Source organism: Schistosoma haematobium, chromosome 5 (genome assembly GCF_000699445.3).
Source record: "Schistosoma haematobium chromosome 5, whole genome shotgun sequence".
In the NCBI taxonomy this organism is placed as follows: domain Eukaryota; kingdom Metazoa; phylum Platyhelminthes; class Trematoda; order Strigeidida; family Schistosomatidae; genus Schistosoma; species Schistosoma haematobium.
In genome coordinates, this window is record NC_067200.1 from 1,654,237 (window position 1) to 1,679,454 (window position 25,218).

The 25,218-nt window shown below is 35.0% G+C and overlaps 1 protein-coding gene across 1 annotated transcript in view; it reads left to right on the forward strand.

The window, feature by feature from the left end:
- Nucleotides 1–2,542: 2,542 nt before the first annotated feature.
- The window catches only part of MS3_00008932 (uncharacterized protein), a 48,351-nt gene continuing 25,675 nt past the window's right edge, over nt 2,543–25,218 (forward strand). The window contains exons 1-6 of the mRNA XM_051217274.1: nt 2,543–2,642; nt 3,375–4,079; nt 5,575–5,766; nt 6,861–7,008; nt 15,231–15,336; nt 21,931–22,027. Coding sequence (XP_051064651.1) covers nt 3,426–4,079; nt 5,575–5,766; nt 6,861–7,008; nt 15,231–15,336; nt 21,931–22,027 — 1,197 coding nt within the window. The 5' untranslated portion in view covers nt 2,543–2,642; nt 3,375–3,425. The remainder of the gene's footprint in view (nt 2,643–3,374; nt 4,080–5,574; nt 5,767–6,860; nt 7,009–15,230; nt 15,337–21,930; nt 22,028–25,218) is intronic.

Consider the following 25,218-nt stretch of genomic DNA (forward strand, 5'->3'; position numbering starts at 1 on the left):
CCTCCTACATATAGCTGAAGCCATTGGAATTCGTACATATAACCCCAATTTATGTATACAGAAGAAATACATAACCCCCCTATTCCTTCCATGGCCAGTTATAACTTAACTAACGATATTTTTTAAAATTTTATTATTATCATCATTTATTTTATTCTATTTTGTTATCATTAATCTTATTTCCACATCCATTATTTGTTTGTAATTTTCCGCCTCTTTGTATTCTTCACTACCTAATTATTTACACACATCTTATTACGTAATGGTTTTAATGTTTTGTGATTACTATTCCTAGTCTATTTACCCATGTTTGGCCTTCTGTTTCCAACGTTTTACTATTGATAAGAGTTTTGTTATTACAACTAAAACTTAGGCAACCCCCTTATAGAGGTATCTCATGTTCAAAAGGATCTAGGATTGTTGGTGCCTTACTATCTAAAGTCTCATGTTGACTGCGACGAGATACCTCTCGGGCAAACTTTGGACTGATAACGTTGAAACTCATTTCTAGTCAGTTTGACGCAGAACATTCCACTTAGTCTAAAACAGTCTTACTCGGCCAAATTTAGAGCAGGAAAATAGTGTTTCCTTCCTCACTCTGAAGGGATTAGAACACACTAGGACGTAGCGTACAGCGAGCCACGAAACTAGTTTAAGGATTCAAATTCAAATGCTTCGATCCACTGAATCTTTACACTGTTAGAGTATAGGTGTCTCAGTGGTGATCTAATAATTTATAGCATTCCAAAAACTACTTAGCATCACCCTTAAACACCTTCTTCAGCTCAGTCTTTACAAAACTTAGGGGTGACACAGAAATTAGCGGCACAACATAGTATAATGAAATATAGACACACCTTCTACCCCTTAAGAGTGGAACTGTCGAATTATAGTCTTCCATGATATTAATGGATTTATCATTATGTAACTGCCATAATCTTTAAGATCTTACATTGAAGTTACACCATCTTCTACACCAGCTTATTGCATCGTAATAATTACCAATACATAGCATAGGCTAGAGATAGAACAATATATTTAATACGAAGAAAATATATAAGATAACATTCAACAGGGACCGCGCCTGCAGGGCCAAGCCACGCCATCTGATCGGTTCGAACTAACTCTATTCATTCTTCCCGCATTATCCCCGTTGGGTTTTTCTCCGCGTTAAATATTGAATATCCATTTTCCGAGTAGTCTTGTGTTCAGCTTTGAGGATTGTGTGGTTAGAGTGCAATGCCACTACAGAATTCACTGCCGTCTGAGCAAGTCCAACTTACATCCTAGTAGTCCTTTAAGAGAAAATATGACAATCTTAGGGAATAAGGACAGCGTCCCACTAGCATTTACCAACATTTCATTATTTTTCTTTTATCTTTTACATACCTAGGTTCCTACTTGGAGGCATCGGTTATCCACTGCTACTAGATACCGAATCTCGTTAAATCAAAGCTTTTTTCGTCCATTACTAGTGAAACTAATAGTGGAGTGACATATTATCACTTTAGGTATCTGCGGAACTGAGGTAAATATTGAGCCTCATTTTGAATGACATTTAGGAGAGTGAAGTTACCATTGGATCAATTGATGAGTTTTACAGTTTAGTAATATCTATCAAGAAAATGTTTACATGCATTTTTTGAGAGGTCGTTAGTGTTCTTACTTAAACAGATGTCCTTTTATATGTGATTTGGTGCTAAAGTGGATTGGTGATCTGTCAGCGGGAATATTATTATAGGCTATGTAATACAAAAGGACCACATCACCATAATTCAACTCACTGCACAGGGTAATGGTTACGAGTTTCCAAATGGCCTGATTGGGGATAATTTTGTAGTACGAGTATTTTCTAGTTGCCTTACTATTACTAACTTTCAAAAGCGTAAGGTGACATCGTGCAGGATTTTTTAACTGAGAGCCTTGGTATTTGTTGACAAGATCTCTAAACGATTTTGGGGTTCCCAAGGTCGAGTGTTTTTTGTTGGCTGCAGGGAACAAGGAAAAATCGAAACCCTAATTATAACATATAGTTATTCCCAGGTAACTTTCTGTCGAGGAGAGGGTGATGCTGGAATATTCTACAAATTATGGGGTGGATAGAGCATCAGTGAAGTTCACCATAATGATTCTGCATTTACTGACCATGAGATGCAGACTCATCATTCATAATCTTGAAGGCAGGTTTCAGTTTCAGTTTGGAAAGGACAGGAGGCTTAATGGCCTGTGTTAGTCCTGGCAATGGTAGTCTCTCCACTGATCCAACTTTCTTTTGAAAGTGTCGACGGATGGAGCCTCAATCACGTGCTGAGGTAATGAATTCCACCCGTTGATGATTCGATGAGAAAGTCGATGTTCAGCTGACAATTAATTTGTCAAAAACGTTTTAGCGTCGACATGAGTAAAAGCCTTATGTATTGATCACAAAGTTCTAAAACATTGTGTGCAAGAATAATCTTACGCAAATTGTAGATTTAATCGCTTCAGAACGGAAAGTGGTGAAAATTGAAACAGTATCTCTTCAAGTTAACAATACCGGTTAGTGAAGGTTAAAATGTGGCGGTATCTACAAAGTCTAGCGTTGAAGTCGCTCCCAATTACGGAGGAAGGTTGTGATTATATTGAGTTTATGTTCCTTCGAGGTATAATGATGTTTTTAAGTACCTTTTGCTGTTTATTACGTTTACATGTTCTTAACTGTCAAATTGTTTGACCCGACTAGGAATTATATCATTGTTTCTCCCTATTTCGCATATATTTATTCCGATTTTCAACCCCGCTATTTTTTTCGGACTGCAAGCTAATTATTGTACAAGCTATTTATTGGTAGGTCAGTCGTTGCAAACTCTGTTTTACGATACTTTTTACTGATGATGGAAATTTCATATCATGAACACAATCTCCCTATTTTGGGGTAATGTTTGTCCGGTTTAGGTAAATTTTGGGGTGGCAGCTATAGAAAACTTTGGGGAAATGCCTAAAGAACTCAAGAATTTCTCTAGGTCTGGTGAAAATCCCCAAGATCTTGGTAGTGTTCTCAATACGTCTACAGAATCTTATAACTCTGTTTTTTTTCTTCATACTTTCCATAAACTTTGGGCAAAACTATCATATTTCTCACGAGTATGGTTAAAACCCCGAAATTCTCCAAAGTGGTGCTACGTGTGTTTGGTTCTTAATTGGATATTTCTTTTGATCATTAATTCATACCTGGAATTCTGTGACCAAAAAAGAGTTAACATTATTATTGTCCACTCATTTACCTGTCTTTTTTTTCTATGGCTCATCCTTTTCAGAATTTTGAAATGATTTTACGTTTCAATCTTACCAGTTTAGTAATGGTTTTGTTTTTCTGACGTAAATTTTCCCTGCAGGTATTAAAAGAGAATGTATTCTGTTTAATTCGATCTCATTACCCACCTGCTATGTCTAAACGTTTTAAGAAGGAGAAAGTTGTAGAGTATACTGGTCACACTGAACATTACAGGCTTCCGGACCCTCTTTATGCTAATAGATATCGTAATCAATTTTCACCAGACCAATCTAACTTCGAAAGGAATGATAATGTTGATGAAGCACATCTCTTTGTACCACCTTGTTTACATTTGCCCCCATCTTATGTTTTACACATGAATAATCCTGATTTCAACACTAGTAATAATAATAATACTAACAAACATGGATCTCAGAGTGTTGTAGAGAAAGTAATGCTTCGTCTCGTTAAGTATTTTGAGAAGCCACAGAACAATGCACCACATGAACACACCAATTGTAATTACCTACACAGTGATTCAACATTTGAAGAACGTCCACTTATTTCTGATCATGATGAATATGGTGGTGATCATGTTTATTCCACTGCAGCAACAGCAGCAGGTGCATCAACATCATCACCAACTACAGAAGACGGTGTGGATTCAACAGCTTCTACTTTTATTAATCCAAACGAAGTAGAAAGTTGGATGCGTCGTCGATTGTATTATCATTTTATGACACCTATTGGTAAATTTCATGCTAAACGACGTATTCCATTCAAACTGTTCGTTCAGATTCTCAAGGTGTTACTAGTTACAATCCAGGTAAATCTTTTCATGTGGTTCGTTGAAATCTAGTCATCTTTGTTTTGTATCTTTTGTGTATATGACAAGTTCCTTAACTGTAAATTTCAGAATCCTCCACACGTAATCTTATTCATTTATTGTTCACCTTAGACAGTATTAAGGTCTGTAGTGTTGATTTTGTTCATGAAAAGCTATATTATGATAACACAGGGTTAAAAATCTATATTCCTTTTTTGGTCATACAGATAGACTGGTCAGGTCTATGATATATGGTAGCGCAAGCCGGGGCACATTCTTGCTAAAGCCTGTGTTAATGATATCTGGCTGTTACTTCGGACTGATGATGTTTCCAACCAACTTCTTATGGTCACATGATTTGTATATACAAGTAGAAAAATGTACGAATAATCATAATCATGTGTAATATATTCCTGAGTCAATCAGTCAGTTAGTCTATGAGATGAACCGTTTTCATACGTGATAATCCGTCTCGAAAAATCATGTTTGGTTCAACTAGCTAGCTTTTAAGTATTTTTATTTCCGTCATAGATTGGTGATATATATTATGGCACCTCTAAACGCCAAAAAGTACTGAACGCCTGTTTCGTCATTACTTGGGACTACAGAAGCATGCATGCACGACTCCTACTGTAAACTGTACTCAGAACTGTTAATGTATATATCAATTTAGTGACGGATACAAAGTTCGGTGATACTTTTCCCTTACAGTTTCTTTAGCTTAATTCTTGTTTTTTTTACTGAAATTTTCATTTTCCCTGCCGACATGCCGTCTTTCGATGCGGTAAATTGAATCGACAGAGATTTGTGCTAGACTCTACGTTTATAATCATATCATTTTATAGTTATCCTTATCGTATCATTGGCTTAGTGGTTAATTTACTCGTTCAATCAATAAGTCAAAAATTCACACTTTACGTTTAGTAATTAGATCAGAACAGTTAAATAGTATCACTAACCCTAAAATACAAGGTATTTTTTTAAAGTTGGATATACAAATCCGTGCTTAGTATACGAGTCGCATGTACAATTTGGTCAGAAGTAGAGCCTATACACTTATTAGTGGTACTGACTAATGTTGCAATTTGTCCTGGCTTTAATGTTTAAATGTGTCTGAAGTTGTTTAGCACGTTCTTTAGTCTTCCATCGGTGTTACACCATCATTTTAATATAATTTATTTTTATTAGTATGAGGAGTTTATGGAGATGGCTGAATTTTTTTGTTTACATCGCGGACTGATTTTAGTTGAACAGCAATTGAGAATCAAGAGAAACTGGACAACCGTTTCATCCTAGTGTCGGACTCGTCAGCAGTCCTCATCCATGAACCCATAGGAAATCGAAACAAAGACCTTTCAGACCTCGTGTCGCACTCTTGGCCTGTAAACCACTGAGCTGCTATTCAATGGTTTATAGTTTCTAACTTTAATCAGCTCACGATATTTGAGCTTACTTTCTCTTCGTTTCTTTTGATTCCCCCGCCCCCAAAACCCAGTTAATTGAATTTGGATTTTATCGGGCAGCTCATGTATCTTTTGGTGATGTATCACATAAAGCATTTTGTCATCTATACTTACGTCAATGGGATTCACAATATGAAACATTAGATTATCCACCAGCAACTGGTGATTATGCTGTATACACAATAAATGATTTTTATGAACACGTTGGTTATACTATCACCCAGGTAAAAAACAGATTTAATTTTATTTCCATACATTCATTTTCTTCTTAAAAAAAAGGTTCTTGATTAAAAATTTAGACTTCAGTTGTTGGTGTCCGTAACTAAGAAACAAATTAACTTAAATCGATATATGAGCAGTTAAAGATTCCCGTTGTAAGAACTAAAACAACACATAAGCGAGCAATATTGTTTTCAATTAGATTCACATCAGGCTTTACTCTAATGTTTATATTTATATGAAAACTTTTTAAACCAATCAAAGCAGTTCATGAGTCTATGATTACAATAAAATAGATTGTATAAATGCACACAATAGGTAGAAAGCACGAATTAATAGTAAGAATTTCATTAAAACTATGAACTGATCTAAGTTAGACCATCATTAAAAATCCGAAAGTGTTGAATGAGAGTTGTTTTAGTAAGGGACTCAGCAGTGTGCATTCAGACTGGTGTACTAGTGTTGATAAAAATAATAAAAGTTCTAGTCAATAGTCCAACGTTGAAAATAGTTCAAACTTGGATAAATGAACTTTCAAACAATAATCACAAATCACAATTGAAATTGCTCTGTAAGAAATGTGTAGATAATTAGATATTGAAGAATCTAAACTGAAAGAGTAACAACTGACAAACAAATACGCGATGTGAAAAATTGATAAAGCCGTTTATTAACTCATATTCAGTCAAGGCGGGTACAGGGGTGTCACGAATTTCTTCCGGACACAAACTAAGGTTTTCGGTTCGTATCCCTTTAGCTTCTACTGTATGATTACTTAATCAAATGCCATGATAATTGAAAAAATCAACTCGACAACTAAACGTAACTGGATAAGTAAAATTAAATTAAAAAACTGTTATTACGGGAGTTGTTTGCAGAGGTTGTTGAATTTGAAGTTTCAAATCAAAAGACTGACACCTTTTTAGGCAAGTATAGAAAGCTAGGAAGCACAAGTGGACACTTGTTTCGTCCCTGTATGTGACTAAACAATGAGCATCCACGACCCCACCAGAGATCGGATCTAAACCGTTTTATTTGTATTCTGTTTTTTTATGTTTTTTGTTTTTCGTCTTAATCGTTTCATTCACTTTCGGTACAGTTCAATAAAACAAAAGAATTGGCCATTGGTGGTTATATGTTTGATTCATTGAATCCAACAATGAAATTATGTATGAGATATGTATCCCCTACTACAGATAAGGATAAACATCCTATGCTCAGTGTATCATATATACGTGAATCAGAAAGTGAGTTTGTTATCGTCGTAATCGCATTCACTTATTTTCTTTCATTCACTTCTAGTCCTTGCTAATAGTATATGTACGACGTCAATATATATGTTTTGTGTTAGTGGATTTAGTTTCCAAAGTGTATAGTTGAGTTTGTACATATGAGATACAATAGAGTGCCGAAATCTACTCACCACTACTTAGTTCTCTTCATTGTTACTCTTTATGATCTTTTTGAGAGCTAAGCTATTATTATCTAGGGTGCTGAACTGGAAATAACTGTTTGCATACTCAGATTATGGTTAACAGTGGAATCAATGGCATTTACTTTATCTTATGGATTTGTCAACTAAAATATATCTGGATCTTGTTGAGTTACTTAGCTTAAATTGCTGTGTTATAGCCCAACACAAAGTATTGAGTAAAGAGTGTTTACAAGATGTAATCCAATTACTCTTTAGTAGTAATGGTTATATCATCTTTTGCTAATAACTCTTGAGAAGATAAATGAAAAGATTTAATTGAATAACTCAAAATATAGACAAGAAAACACAGAGTAATATAAATTTTTTTTCCACATGTTCTTATCAGATGCCTACAACCACATATATATAACATGATAAACTAATACTTATGTTTGGATTGACGAATGATCAGCGTCTTTATTGTGTACTAACGCAGAAAGTGGAACTAATCGATTCATAAGAAGTTAGTTTTATAAGTTAACGCTTGTCAGATGGCATAGGACATATTCGGACCACTTGACTAGCTATACTTTATGTAATCAATATCTAGATACATTCTTAAGACCTTTCTCGTCGACTAACGGTTGTCATGTTTGAATAACTTAGTGTCTATAATATCTTGCTTTCAATTCATTCAAACTAAGGTGATGTTTATTGGTAGATTAAAGACAAATTAGGAAGAACATAACAACGGCATTATAGATTTTTGAACAAGTATCATCTTACTTTGTAACATGTCACAAAACTTCAATATTCGTAGTTTTGAGCTCACTTACCGACTTACAGTTGATCATGGGTACATTTAACAGAACAATATATTGTTGGTCTACAGAAGTGGATACACCGACAAGTTTATAAAGCCTATCTGTTATTTAGACATCAATAAAATTGCCATTTATGATTTGGTTTATGAACAATGGAAAAAATTGTTATGTTCCTCAGAACCTATTCGAATAAAGGATACAAAACGCTTTTCCCAATGATTAAAGTTGATAAAACCTGATTCAAATAAACTAAACAACACTGTACATCAACGTAAAGGATGTTAAATTGTGTTATGAGTGAGAAAATGAACAAAAACACTTTTACCAAGACCTTCATGATAATGTTTGATTAAAAATCCTATAAAGGAAAAAAGGCTCAGGAATTATGAATTAACCTGATAACTTTAAAACAGAAAGTTTGAATAGGTATAAAAACTTTTGACGCAACAATGTACCTCAAAAATCAGATTTGAGTTATGCTGCGTTGAAGGCTAGTGATAAAACTCTGTATATTATAACATAAATATATCGCCTACCTATAAAGAATGATTTATTAACTGGCACAAAATAGTCACAAATTAGTTTGTTGTACTTTATAATGATGTGCAATAAACTAAATAATAATAAGATTGCAATTCTTTAGTGTTTTGATACAGTCAAATATAATTTTAATGATCACCATATTGAAATGTAATAATAATAATAAATTGAATCATATACACCGTACACACTCGCACACACACACACACTTGTAGAAATTATGAATTAATGATACTTGAGACTTTAATAAACTTATCACTATCCTGGTAATCTTTTTGTTTTTGTTTGTTTGGTGCTTTGGTTATTTTATTCATTTACTTATTCTAAGATAATTTATACTCCCCCCCTATTGCCTAATTCTTAAACTAAAAAAAATTTATTGACACATTTCCACCGCCTGATCCTCTTAAATTATCTTAACTTTCCAAACCCTATTTAATTCCATTAATCTCTATAATTATCACACAATTGATGAACTTTACTAAACTATTACACCACCCAACCTGGATTAACCCCCCTTCTTTTGACCTCTGACCTATTTCTAGCATATATATATATATATTACTTACTTTACTTACTTACGCCTGTTACTCCCAAAGGAGCATAGGCCGCTGACCAGCATTCTCCAACCCACTCTGTCCTGGGCCTTCTTTTCTAGTTCCATCCAATTCTTGTTCATTTTTCTCATGTCTATCTCCATTTCTCGGCGTAATGTGTTCTTTGGTCTTCCTCTTTTCCTTTGACCTTCAGGATTCCATGTGAGGGCTTGTCTTGTGACGCAGTTGGGTGCTTTCCTCAATGTGTGTCCTATCCACTTCCAGCGCTTCTTCCTGATTTCTTCCTCCACTGGGATCTGGTTTGTTCTCTCCCACAGTACGTTGTTGCTAATAGTGTCCGGCCAATGGATCTGAAGTATTTTGCGTAGACAATTGTTGATAAACACCTGTATTTTCTGGATGATGGCTTTTGTAGTTCTCCAGGTTTCTGCCCCATACAGTAGAACTGTCTTGACATTTGTATTGAAAATCCTGACCTTGGTGTTGGTTGACAGTTGCTTTGAGTTCCAGATGTTCCTCAGTTGTAAATATGCTGCTCTTGCTTTGCCGATCCGCGCCCTCACATCTGCATCAGATCCATCCTGTTCATCAATGATGCTGCCCAAATACGTAAAGGTTTTTACATCTTCCAAATCTTCTCCGTCAATTGTGATTGGATTGGTGCATTCTGTGTTGTATCGGAGAATCCTGCTTTTCCCTTTGTGTATATTGAGACCTATTGCTGCTGAGGCTGCTGCCACACTGTTCGTCTTCTCCTGCATCTGTTGTTGCGTTTGGGATAGAAGGGCCAGATCGTCTGCGAAGTCTAGATATATATATATATATATATATATAGTTATTATTGTAACCCAGTTATTTACACTCATCTATGTCATTTGTTCTCACTCTATCTCCGTGTAAAAAAAATTCTATCACATTTTTTGGTTTGTAAGCAACTGACGAGAAACCTCGGATTCATATGAATTCATACTATTCTGCATCAATGTTTATTCTTGCTCTATTTAAATTCATAAAGGGAACCAATTGCATGAAACTAATTATTTTAGTGAAGAAAAGAAAGAGAAAAACACTTATCTTTTGAGTCTCAATATTATAATGATGTCTACCAGTACCACTACTGCTACTACTACTACTACCACCACTGTAATGAACAAGAACACCAGTAGGGAACAATCGAATGTATTTAACACAACATTACAGGACTTATTAATAAGATCTAATAATCAAATAGTAAGCACGTAATATGCAACATGTCCATCAATTGTCTGAAAATGATTCACAGTTCATTGTTCTTGTATTTTCATACAAATTGCATACTGTTTTCCATTCTTTACTGTTTGATTCTCTTGTCTCTTTCCTGTCAGACCTTCTGTTCACGTCTAACATCATATACTACTTATGTCAATATAAGTAGCACACACCACACTACTACTACTACTACTACTGACTACTGAATAGAATCAATTGTTTAGAAAATAATAAATAAACTAAGAAATAAGTAGTACGAACAGATGTTCAATTATTTTTATTTTTCTATATTCATAAAAGACTTTGATACATTGAGTTTTCAATAGTATTGTTGTTATTAATAATGATATTGGTAAATATCACTTCAATGTTAATGAGATTATTATACATTCATTTAAGTGTTTACATTTTTAGCTTGTACAATTCAATCGGTGTTAAAATTGTACATTTTTATTATTTTTTTTGAACACGTAAACATTGATAAATGGAGGCACCAAATGAATATGCACCACATAAATCATTCAATGCATATGAGCGATAAGATATTGTCAGAGTGCTCAAACCGAAGCAGGTGGTTTTCTTAGAGGGTCACTCCTCAAGCCTTCGATCTAAAGGTCTGATCCACAAGATAATGGAGTAACATAAAAGAGATGCAGTTTCATGGTAGCTAGTGACCAATAGGTTCATACGCAATATGTTCTCTTAGGATTCTGGTGCCCATGTCTACAACTAGTTTGAAATTGTGGTTTTTCAACTCTCCTAGATGGATCCTCCATATCCACCAACCCGGTTACGTCACCGGATATTGGCTTTTCATTCTCTCGATTTCATAAACAACAGTAATACCGCGAGAAAGCAGTAAGTAGGACTTGACTGACAGTGATTGTATGCATATGGTCATGTGAGAGTATTTGGAGGTGGAAAGGTGACTCTTCCCACTCTCACACGTGTACAAATTTTTACACGTTATCAAAAAACACTGATATTTATTATATGTACGCTAATTTGCATCCTACATCAAATATTCACATAATAATCAACATTAAACGTGTTATTTAACCAATTGAATAAGTACAATTATCTACAGATTTTCATTAACCATTTCTAATTAAGAATCTTAATGTTTGTTTCAACAAAATAACATTGATTATTATAGAATTAAGTTTTTGTATTATAGAAATTTATACATGGAAAAACTTGTTCGTTATTTTATATTGGCCTCTAAATGTACAAAAACGTTTCATTTTGTAAAACTGGCAAACATCTCACAGTCAGTCAGTCAGTCAGTAACAACGTAGAACTTCGTACGTACGTACATCAGTTCGAGTTGCCACACCACATTAGCACAGAGATGCAGTTATTGACTCAAATCCCGTAGTGGTAGAGGTAATAAGAGTATAAGCAGTAATCGGGAAGATTAGGGTTTGAACATGTTATTCAAAGAGTATAATCCAGTGAAATATATTTGGAAAGAGGAAAAAAGGGACATGAAGAATTCAGAAGATTAGAATTTGAGAGAACACGAAGAGTGGATGCACCTGCGCCATTGTAAACGATTTTGAGCCATGTCATTCAGGGTCTCTAACCATCGGTTGCTATCATCTCGTGGTCCCCAACCAGGTGGTCTACACCTACCAACATGACTCAGTCCACTTGTCAGTGACTTCATGGATTTGTGACATGTTTTGGTTTGGCCGCCCCTAGCTTTCTTCCAACCTACTTCTACACCAGAAAACATCGCTAGTCAGGGCAGTCATTGATTGGGCATATGTAACACGTGTCCCAGCCATCTCAACTGATGAAGTTTCACTACTTCATCAATTGATTTGCCATCCTTACCTAGTACCCGTTCCCTAACAACTGTGTTACTTACTCGATGGTCCCATGATATACGAGCAATGTTTCGAAGACACCTTGAATTGTTTTCCACATTGAAAAGAGTGTATAAACAAATTTTTCAAGTAATTTAAATACAGGAAATACATTTGATGAAAAGGAACAATAGAAGTAGAAGAATGTTAAAGTTTAGCTAAATTAAGATAGTAGAAATGAATTCAACTGCACGACTACGATCAATTTCATATCATCTATGTAAGACATACCGTACCTAATGTTTAGTCAGTCAGATTAGTGACTACATTATAATTTGTGTGGATATATACGTATGGTGGAGATTTGTATCTCAGATAGATAATTTTGATAGTTTTTTTTCTCTGAGTACTTCACTTCTACTTGAAGTTTGTTCTGATGATGTATTTCAGAAGAAAGATGAAAGCTTCATGACCAAACCATCCAACTCAGAGAACAAATGTTGATGCAGAATAGTATGAATTCATTATTTTTCGAGGTTTCTCATCAGCTGCTTACAACCACTGATATGTAATAGAATTTTACATTAAGATAAGAAATAGCGTGAAACAATTGACATATATGAATGTAAAGGATTGGAATGACAAACTTACTTACTTACGCCTGTTACTCCTCGTGAAGGAGCATAGGCCGCTCACCAGCATTCTCCATCCAACCCTGTCCTGAGCAATCCTTTCTAGCTCCGTCCAGTTGTAATTCATCGTTTTCATATCTGCTTCTATTATCCGACGCAATGTGTTCTTTGGCCTTCCTCTTTTTCACTTCCCTTCAGAATTCCAAGTTAGGGCTTGCCTCGTGATGCAGTTTGACGATTTGCGTAATGTATGTCCTATCCATTTCCAACGTCTCCTAATTTCTTCAGATGGAAGTTGGTTTGTTCTCTCCCACGGAGGGCTGTTGCTGATGGTATCCGGTCAATGGATGTTGAGTATCTTGCGAAGACAGCTATTTATAAATACTTGTACTTTCTTGATTGTGGTTGTTGTAGTTCTCCAAGTTTCAGCTCCATACAGTAGAACTGCCTTGACGTTCGTATTGAAGATTCTTACTTTGATATTGGTTGAAAGTTGTTTTGAGTTCCATATGTTCTTCAATTGTAGGAATGCGACCCTTGCTTTGCCGATCCTCGCCTTTACGTCTGCATCGGATCCTCCTTGTTCATCGATGATGCTTCCCAGGTATGTGAAGGATTCTACATCTTCCAGAGTTTCGCCATCAAGTGTGATTGGATTGCTGTTCTCCGCTTTGAATTTGAGGACCTTAGTTTTCCCTTTGTGTATGCTGAGGCCTACTGATGCAGAGACTGCTGCTACACTGGCTGTCTTCATCTGCATCTGTTCGTGTGTACGTGATAGGAGGGCTAGGTCATCTGCGAAGTCCAAATCGTCTAATTGGTTCTGAGCTGTCCATTGTATTCCGTGTTTTCCTTCAGATGTTGAGGTCTTCATAATCCAGTCGACCACCAGAAGAAAGAGGAAGGGAGAGAGTAAACAGGCTTGTCTGACTCCGGTCCTTACTTGGAATGCATCTGCCAGCTGTCCTCCATGCACTACTTTGCACTGTAGTCCGTCGTATGAGTTCCGGATAATATTGACAATCTTCTCAGGAACTCCGTAGTGTCGAAGAAGTTTCCATAATGTCCTCCTATCTACACTGTCGAATGCCTTTTCATAATCAATGAAGTTGATGTATAGTGACGAGTTCCACTCAACTGATTGTTCGACGATGATCCGTAGTGTTGCAATTTGGTCTGTGCATGACAAAGGTTTACAATAATAACTATATATATATGCAGGAAAAGGTCAGAGGTTAATTAGTGTTAGAATTAAGAAAACAATTAAGGATCGGTAATGTAATGACCTAATGGAGTTATACATTGTGTGATAATTTTACAGGTATTGAAGGATTCATGGAATCAAACAGTGATAAAATAGGTTACGTAATAATTGAATGAAATTTGAAAAGCTAACAACATTGAAGAGGGTGAGTGAACGGAAATGTGTGAATGAGAAGTTGGTATACGAGTTCGGTTATGGGGCAGGAGGGGAATATAACACAAAAATAAATGTTTTAAAAGATTACACAAATAACCAACAAATAAAATATAAAAAATGGATTACCAGGGTAATAATAAGTTAACTACTGTCTCTTTCTGAATACATAAATCCGGTTTAAGTTTTTTTTATTGCGATCGCTTTCGCAAAACGGAGAGAAAATCGTACTTTTTTGTCTACTGATAATTTTAAGAGTATGCGGAATATCGACGATATGCCAGGTGTCAAGTAAATGCCGAGCTATTGCACTATTGAAAGCCCTAGTCCCTTTCAGCCTCAAGTTTTTTTGGAACATGTTCAGAAACGCGAACATGTACCCTTTTCTTAGTTCTTCCAATGTATGTGCTGTGGCACGTTCATGTGAATTGGTTAAATACAATTGGATCTACTGAGAAAAGAGGACTTGTAGATTTTAGTTTGTTTAAGAGAGCAGTTCGTTTCCCATAAAGTTGTCAGTTTGGCTGCTGGATAGGCCACTTTTAATGCGAAATTTATTCTGTGATTGATTATTCCAGTGACTTCATTTTCTTTGAAGCGCAAGTATAGTAAGCAATTTTTCTTGTCAACTATATCATGCTTAATCGGAGGGTTGTTATTTGCATATATGTGGATGAATTTCTCCGGATATGCAATTTCACGTAGGCAGTTGGTGATTATAGAGAACAAAACTCCATCAATATATATATCATCACATCGTTAGTCAGCTACAAAGTAAGACCAGGCACATATATACATCGATCCAATTTACCACACCTTATTAGCACAACAAGATGATCACTAATTTCATAATAGTTACTTCAATTCTAGTACTATATAAAAGAATATTTACATATAAAGATATATTATCTACCATTATTATCGTTTACTTTTTATTGAATGTATATACTACTTATTTCTTCATTCAAACAATAATAAACTTACTAAATAAACACATTGATTGTGATTTATTTATCTATTGAATAGAATGTACATCTATTGAAGTGAATAAAATCAATTCTGAACAATTAGCTAATGGAAATTTAATAAAAACATTTTTACAGGATCATCAATTGGATATTGATTTTAATTAGTAAGTTATTCATTCATTCATTCATTTGTTACGAATACTCCTTAATCATTTAAAAATTTATGATAATTTTACTATGTATGTATGCCCAGTCATTGACTGCCTCGACGTGCTATGTTCAGTGGTATAGGAGTAGGTTGGAAGAAAGCTAGGGACGGCCAGAACAAAACATGACACAAATCCATGAAGTCACTTACAAGTGAACTGTGTCATGTTGGTGGGTGTAGATTACCTGGTTGGGATCTGAGAGACGATAAAAACCGATGGTTAGAGACCCTGAATGACATGGCTCAAAATCGTTTACAATGTCGCAGGTGCATCCACTCTTTGTGTTCTCTCAAATTCTAATCTTCTGAATTCTTCAGGTCCTTTTCTTTTTTCTCTTCGCAAATTTATTTCACTGGATTATACTCCTTGAATAACATGTTCAAACTGTAACGTTTCCGATTACTGTTTATACTTTTACTACCTCTACCACTACGGGATTTAAATTGACAACTGCGTCTTTGTACTAATGTGCTATGGCAACTTAAACTGATGTACGTACGTACAAAGTTCTACGTTGTTAGTGACTGACACTTTCAGTCACTAAATTGAAGCACTGGTTCAGTGGTTGAAGTATTCAATTTTCAACTAATAAGTTTGCAGGCTTAAGCCCAACTCTTCTGACTTCAGTTTAGGAAAACTGATTGGATCACTATTTTTTCATACTTGGAGTATGGTTCAAACCCAATTACAGGAATTTGTACACCTGATAAATGTGATAACAATAATCATCAAGTTGTAAGTTAGAAACACAACTTCTATGCTTAAAGAAGAAGAAAAACATTGAACCAACATAGTATTAGTAGTTGTTTTTTGTGAAGATAAGAGAATTTATCCCGAAATTCTCTTCCTTTGAAGTTATCTATTCATGGATTAGTTATCTTACATCTATGTGTATATCAAATGATTGTTAGGAATCTGAATTTATAAACAGTTTGAATTGTATTGTGCTATACATAAGTTGGCATATTTTTAATGAATGTGTTAAGCGATCTTTTGAATTACTACAAGTTTATCAATATTACCTGTAAGGTTTCAAGTGATGTAGAATAATTCGATTCGGTGATTGTCATTTCAATATTTAACCCCAAAGTTCATTATACAAGACAATGGCAAAGTAGTTTTTACTCTCATAGTAGCCGATTACCAAAATTGTAACCTTCAATCATTTATTTTTCAATGTGAAACTATTTCTAAACCAGTTTTTCAACTGATTTGCGCACAGACATTTTTATTCCATTTATTTAGTGTTTGAAGCGAGATAACCATTTCCGTGCTCACTGACATCTTGTTAAGTAATCCGGCTTTCCGATGATGCGTTTATACTGATAAATGGTAACCAGTTAGTCATACTAATGTGCAGTATTATTGCCGTTGTATGCGGCAGGGTTTTAAATACGTTACCTCAAAAAAATATCACACTGAACACCCCCCATTGACGTTTGAACTGGATGTGTTACAAGTATGATAATGACCAGTTTTTTTTCTTTTTAAATATAAAAGTGTTGTCTTCTCAACTCTTCAATATGGATACAATAAGCTCTCTTACAATTTCTTAATCTGTTATAATTGGTGGTCTGTGTGCCCTGCTAATGTATAACGTAATCATACCGTCAATTAGAGAGCAGTGACCTATCGATCGAACCAGTGACACGTAAACCTATATGAGCAGTCTAGAGTACTTATTGGTCTTGCTTCCTGCCTAGCCCAGCCAGTCAAGTCCAGAACACCAATCTCAGCCTCTGCAGTAGTAATAGTTCATAGGTGAAAATAAAGCTCATAATAAGAGGGACACGAATAGGAATAGTTTAGTTATTTAACAATTATACGATAAAAATATACGCATAGTATCGGTCTATAAATGGATCCCAAAAGTTACCATTCATTATGCTTATTGGGGCATAACAAAAACACTCCATTTATATCTCCTAACCGTTATCTAAATATATCATAAAAAACTAATATACTTCAACATACTCTGTTACATGGTATTTTACAAATGTAAAACAGTTTTGAAGTGCATAAAACAGTCATTTATCTGCCTAAGGCATTATCCGTGTCCTATCGAATCAATGAACTAAGAATATTGTAAGTCGATCTAATTAATGGTGCAGGATACTTAATACATACTTATGACTACGTCCATCAGAATAAATTCCCTGCCCTAAATCCCCTGGTACGGTCGAGAGTGGGGAGAGTTCGCTCTCCTCGAAATGCTCTCACATGGCCACGCGTATATAGCTTCTGCCAGGGAAGTCCTACTCACTGACTTCTCGCAACACCGGTGTTGTTTACGAAAATGAGAGAACGAAAATCGAATGTCCGGCGCATTAACCGGGTTAGCGGATATGGATAGTCCACCTAGGGAGTTGGAAACCCGATTCCAAACCAGTAGTGCATGTGGACTCCCGGATCCTGAAGGAACAAATGGCGTATGAACCAATCATTGGTCACCGGCTACCATGGGACTGCATCTCCTTACGATGCTCCACTGCCTTGTGGATCAGACGTTCATGTCGAGGGCTCCAGGTGTGGCCCCCTAAGAAAACCACTTGCTTCGGTCTGGGCACCCGGGCAGTATCACAGCCCTCACACATGTCGAATGAGATTTGTGTGGCGCATATGTATTTGGTGCCTCCTTGTACCAATATCTATGTGTTAAAATAAATAAATAAATTTGTAAGCTGAATTACTAGGTCGCATGTACTCTTATTTCTAAATTAAGTTTTGTTTAGAGCTAAACCATGTCACAGAAAAGCTTAACAGTAATAGAAACACGAAACCAATTCGTAAGGTTACTGAATTTTAGTTGTTCTAAATTGTGTCATTTAATTTAAATTTTCTAGGTACAGTCTCCTAAATGTTGAAAAAGGATACATGAAATGCATGGAGATCCATCCACTTTTTTTGTCTTGTAAATTTCTAATATTCCATCACTCGCTACCTTTTTTTTGAGTGAACAAATGCGGTATTTGTAACCATTATAAATGTATTTATCTGTCTGTGTGTGTAGGTGTGTGTGTATCTATATCGGTATGGCGATTTGTGAGGGGATTGTACTATTTTCACAGTTGAATTCACTGATTGATCTTAGCTCGGTGGTCTAAAGGTTGAGTGTTCACTCGCGAAACCGAAGGTCCTGGGTTCGATTCCCGCGTGTGTGGTCATGGATGCGCACCGCTGAGGAGTGCCATACTAAGACGAAACAGCTAACTAATGTTTCGAGATTTTAAATGGTAGTCTAGCTTAGATTAACTCATGAAATCAACTGTGAATATAAATATGGCTTTAGTTTCGAATATTACTTCGATATTAATTCAAGTATCAGAAAAATACTTTTTTTTACCTAATGGATTATCTCACATTAGAATTAAGCCATAATACACTTGTTCGTTCAATAATCGAATCTAAACTTTCATATATTCAAGGTGTTATTCTGCATAGAAATGAAATGTCGATTTTCTTTATCACATGCAGAAATTGATTTGTACTGATAAGGGAATAGAAAAAAAAATGTGTAACACTTTGTTTTTGATCATCATTCGATAAATTTACTGATCGATTTCACTGAATTATGTCATAAGATGTAGATTTCTGTTGTTCGTTGAGTCCCTACAACAAGCATAGTGAATAACCATGTCACAATAATACGTCGTGTAGTTGAACGGGCTTAGATACCGACTTCCTAATCTACTTCATAGTCCCAAGAAATCTACTGTTGAATGCTGAAGAGAAAGCAAAAGGCGAAAAGTATGGAAAAAAACGTCATCCAGTAGATTTATTCATATACAAAAAAAGGTGTAACTGTAGAACTATCTATAGCCCGAAAATTCCAGAAGCTTTTGGGAATTACATTTAAATTGATAATAAGATTCATGATGTGTCCTATCAGAATAATAACGACATATTCAGTGCTTTCTCAGAATTATCTTGGAAGATTTTTAAAGAACGCAAATTGGTTGAAGTATTTACAACATTTTTTCTGGATCTTTTGAGGAATTATTGAAAGTTCTCATAGCAGAAATACATTCATCCATTATCTTCCTCTGAATCAGTTCATTTCTTCTAAACTATGTTTCCTTTATTCCGTATCTAACCACTCTTTTACTTCATCTTTTGTTTTGTACTGATTATGCTGCTCAGCAGTTTAGATCAGTGTACACTTTTCACAGTTTCTATGCTGTTGACTGACAAAATACTTATTATTTTAAGTCATATCATGCTAGGCAGATCGGTTGGACACAGTGGTAAGACCGTAAGTAGCAACTTTAGGTCCGACAGCAAAGTTGTACTACGGAATGTACACAGATTTGATGGCAGTGGATTGTTTCCATCAACCAATATATGCAACGGTTCTGCCTTCAGACAATTGGGAGGAGGTTTTTGGATTAAATCTGCCCCAAAAATATAACACCTCACCTCACTCATCTTCGGCCTCAGGTCTTTTCGAAAGTACGATGCTAAAACATGTAGAACCATTTGAAAAAAATTGAGACTAGTCCTAAAGCATTTAATTCTTGGACACTGCAACTACTCTCCCACATAGTAACGATCACCCATAATCCAATTTCTTTTCCAGATATTTCAAGAACAATTAGTCCTTCAAACGTATGGAGACCGAGCGTATGCTTAACTTGCATTTAGCTTTATAAAGGCTATGGCTTTTAGTGGTTGAATCACTTAAGTATGTGGTTGGTAAATAAGGTACATGATGTTGTACCAATATATATATCAAATGAGTCGAAATATTTATCATGACAAGGATAGTGCGAAAGATTAAGCATTAGGATTATAGTTGGAAAGGATAAAAGACAATGATATGTATGAAGGAATAATGAAAGTTAATTCAAAAATATGCCACTTGATGTCTAATATTCCATGATTATTCAGTGTTAGAACTCTTATTTTCAATATATATTTATTGAGGTTAATTTTATGGATCAACTCGATGTTTTGTATTGAATGTTGGGGTTTTGACCTGATATGAACATTAGTGTGAATATTGAAAAAGTGAATAAATATTCGATTTTATCTAATTATTAATCCCTATCTATCTTTGTATGGATATATAAAGCTTAACTATTGAACTTTAAGACATATCAATGTAATCAACATGTTTCCTTATCTACTGAATATCAGTCCATAAAATCATTTATATAGTACAGATTAGTGTATTTGGCCTCGAACCACACATTAAGTGTAGGGTTTTTATCATATTCTTCAACAGTCTAAGTGACTGAAAGTCAAACACTGTAATCATTGAGTTACCTTTTTGATGGAGTTTTGTTCTCTGAGCTGGATGGTTTGGCCGTAGAGCTTTCATCGTTCTTCTGAACGACATCATCAGCACAAACTTCAGATAGAAGTGAAGTGTTCGATTTTCTCCATATGTGTTTCACAGCTTGTTCTGTGCACCTCGATGTTGAACTTTAAGACATATCAATGTAATCAACATGTTTCCTTATTTACTGAATATCAGTCCATAAAATCATTTATATAGTACAGATTAGTGTATTTGGCCTCGAACCACACATTAAGTGTAGGGTTTTTATCATATTCTTCAACAGTCTAAGTGACTGAAAGTCAAACACTGTAATCATTGAGTTACCTTTTTGATGGAGTTTTGTTCTCTGAGCTGGATGGTTTAGTCGTGGAGCTTTCATCGTTCTTCTGAACGACATCATCAGCACAAACTTCAGATAGAAGTGAAGTGTTCGATTTTCTCCATATGTGTTTCACAGCTTGTTCTGTGCACCTCGATGTTGATTGGTGAAACACATATGGATAAAATCGAACACTTCACTTCTATCTGAAGTTTGTGCTGATGATATCGTTCAGAAGAACGATGAAAGCTCCACGACCAAACCATCCAGCTCAGAGAACAAAACTCCATCAAAATCATCCACCTGAGCTACAAATCTTCTCCACCATTGAGTTACCTCTTAAACCTATTCTGATTACGATATATTATGGGACTGGACCTCCTATCTTATCGATAAGAGTTTTGAGAGTAATCTTTATTAGTTTTATTTCTCTCAGTTTGGAACACTGAGAAAATCAGTATTTACGTTCAAACCTTGTGACGTGTTTTATCAGAAAGTGTTGATTGTAAACTCATAAATTATCTTAAGCAGAAATGAGTGGTGGCTAGCAGTGGAATCCAGGCCACATGTTTCATCCTATTTAGGATCCTTCAGCTGGATATACCTGTATCTCATAGTTGATATTTGCTGTGCGACTTAAACCGGGAAGCTTTTGCTTCGAACAACATCGCGTTATCCGCCTAGCTACTAATTTCAGATAACCTTTTGCTTATGCAGTAGTTTGAATTATAATTCATATATATATATATATATATATATATATATATATATATATATATATAAATTACAACCAAAAACCTTTTTGAGCACCATTTGTCCTCTCGTTTTTTTTCTTCTATGTCCCTTAAGAAATTTCTAAATAATCTATTTTCTTTCTCATTTACACACTATCGTCGTCCAATCAACTATGGGTTACCTTTACCTCTCAATTCTACTCACGGAATTCCAGTTTACTTGGATTTGATATTTATTTCAATCTGTTATCTCCACCAATTTATCAGTTGGATTGGACACAAAGCACTGAATGTTATCGTTTTATGATTAAGGTATGATAGACAATTATTTTCTTATTTATTTATTTGAACATATAAACATTGATAAATGGAGGCACCAAATGAATATGCACCACATAAATCATTCAGTACATATGAAGAATAAGATATTGTCAGAGTGCTCAAACCGAAGCAGGTGGTTTTCTTAGAGGGTCACTCCTCAAGCCTTCGACCTAAATGTCTGATCCACGAGACAGTGGAGTAACGTATAGAGATGCAGTTTCATGGTAGCTAGTAACCAATAGGTTCATATGCAATATGTTCGCTTAGGATCCTGGAGTTCATGTGCACCATTTGTTTGGGATTGTGGTTTTCCAACTTCCCTAAACGGATCCTCCATATCCAGCAACCCGGTTAAGTCGCCGGATATTGACTTTTCGTTCTCTCGATTTCGTAAATAACATTAATGCCTCAAGCAGGTAGTGAGTAGGACTTTGTTGGCAGTTGTTGTATGCACGTGGTCATATGACAGCGAACTCTCCCCACCCTCGGCCGTACCAAAGGGAGTGCCCTAAATTATTTTCTACACCCCACTGTTAATGTTCTATTTCAGAATGCATTTAATTATTAAGCTTTGATGTGTTTTATAACGTTTACAGACTTTTTTTTCTCACTAGGTACTAGTAATCTATGTCTTTCTATATGCGGTAACATCTCTGACGCTCCGATTTAAATCTTCACTAGGTTAGCATTAGTTCTTTTAATTTTACAAATGCAGCTGACTAGTGTCGATGTCTACGAAACCTACGTTAAGCAAGGTATCCTATTAACAACGTTCAACTGCTTTAAATGAAAGGAATCTTCAAAGCAATTAGTCCCTTTCCTAAATTTCAATAATGTAATAAGAAGACGAAGATTATCAGAACTATGTGATGATAGATTAGCGTAATACATTTCAAACAATCTGATCACACATATACTTGTTAAGAGCATTTATATATAAAAATAAAACGTCGACTAGACTGGAAATGACATAACAAAAGACAAGTATAATAATAAGAGTAATAATAATAATAATAATAGTGTGAACACAATTGGAAACCTTATCACTCTGGACAATAACTCAATATTACTAGGGTAGGTTTAAGGTGAGAACAAACTGTTTTTGAATACACAAAAGGGGTTTAAATTTTCGTATGGCTAAGGCTTCAATAAACCTTAGTATTACGCCCTTTTGCAACAACTCAATTATATGTTTAGCAATAGAGGATGATGGATGTTTATCCTCTACTGTTATTGGGTCACTTGATTCTATTCGTTTCTACAACCATTTTGGTACATGTTCATACACCCTAATTTTGAGATCACAATTGCTCCTCCCTATGTATGTGTGACCACACACACACACACATTGAAACTGGTAAACACAGTGGGATGTGACACAATAGTTTTCATGCCTTTTAGGTTTTGGATGAAGCATGCACCCTGTTCCTTCTTTGATAATGACCTTTACTGCGCAATACGTTTTGTTGATGACTGATTTAAGCTTCTGTTTCAATAAAAGGCTATTTGAATCACCCCTGAGTGGTAAGGTTTTTTTCTACCAACACTACAGTAGGTCTTACTGCACCATGGACTTTCTATCTATTTATGAATTTCAGAGGATAGCCATTTTCCATTAATGTCTTACTTAGCAACTTAACATCATCATCAATGGCGTCATTTGTACAAATACGATGAAGCCTGTTGAATAGGCATCTTATCGAACCACGTTTGTATTACACAGGGCAATAACTATAATAACTAAGGTATTGACTTGTTCATGTTGGTTTTCTAAAAATGGATCGTTTGACTGAGCTATCTTCTCGTCTACTCAGAAGTATATCTATGAAGGGAAGTTGATTGTTCTCCTCTTCACATTAGAGACTGTTGTTTATGTGGCTTAAGTAACCACCCCTACACACATACACAAACATTGAGTTACTGATTATATGAAATAATCAATTTTCCTTGTTTAATTGACAGATATGGTTTATTATTATTATCGAAGAGATAATATTCCTCTTTTTATTATAAAAATTACCATAATAGATTAGTACTATTGCTTCAATGTTAATAATCATTAACAATTTGATCATATGAATGATCCAAATTTATTTGATAAGGTCATCACAATATACAAATATTAGTCATTCCTATGTATATTACATTTCTCATTATTCATTGAATAGATTGTCCAATATTATTTAGTTTACAGTAGTTTAATTGTGTCATGCCCTAGAGCATTTAGCATATTATAAAAAAAATATAATCATAATAATTAGATGGTGGTTGGAGGTAGTCGACATGAGATCGAATCTGCCAGGGAGTACCCGTTCCTTCAAGATTACAGGTACACCTTACTGACGAGTGCCAAGTAGCACGATACCCCGGTTCAAGGTTTCCTGTGGACTACCTCCAACCACCATCTAATTTCAATATATAGTGTACGCAGTGTCGAGTCACCTAGACTGGTGACCACATTGAAACATGATCGATAGCATTCGGTCTGCATTAATAAGGACTAGACATTCATGACATTGATCACCACCCAGTGATCAATCAATTGTGATAGTCAATAATAAATATACAATCCGGCGTAAATATACATTAACTTAAATTTTTATGCCCAATTAACAAAATAACATACTAAATAGATCATAATGATAGTAATATCAGTCAGTCAGTTACAATATAGGATCACGCATATATATGCATCGGTTCAAGTTGTCATACCTCATTAGCACAACAAGATGAACACCGAATTCATAGAAGTAGTTAATTCAATGGTGGTACTATATATATATATATATATAAGGAAGATTTCATATAAGGATATAGTACAGGTAGAAAGAAAGATATCAATGATCTTAAAGAAGATTAAAGATTCTAGAATATAGTTTACAAAGATGAGATGGATTATCTCCAATTATTAAATACAGATATATTAATTATAGTGAGAAATTTCCATTTTGACATTTGGTAAATAAAGAAGGAATGAATTGAGTGAAGAAATTTCTTCTCAATTAGTATGATTTACAATAATGATATAATAGTCATCGAGTGGATACGTTACGTAATAATAATTACATAATGACATTTCTACTATAAATTAGCATTAGAAGGGGGTTTTGTGGAGATTTTTTTAGGAATTTCAATAGTTGATATCATGAGTCAATTGAAGCTAGACCACCATGGAAAACCCG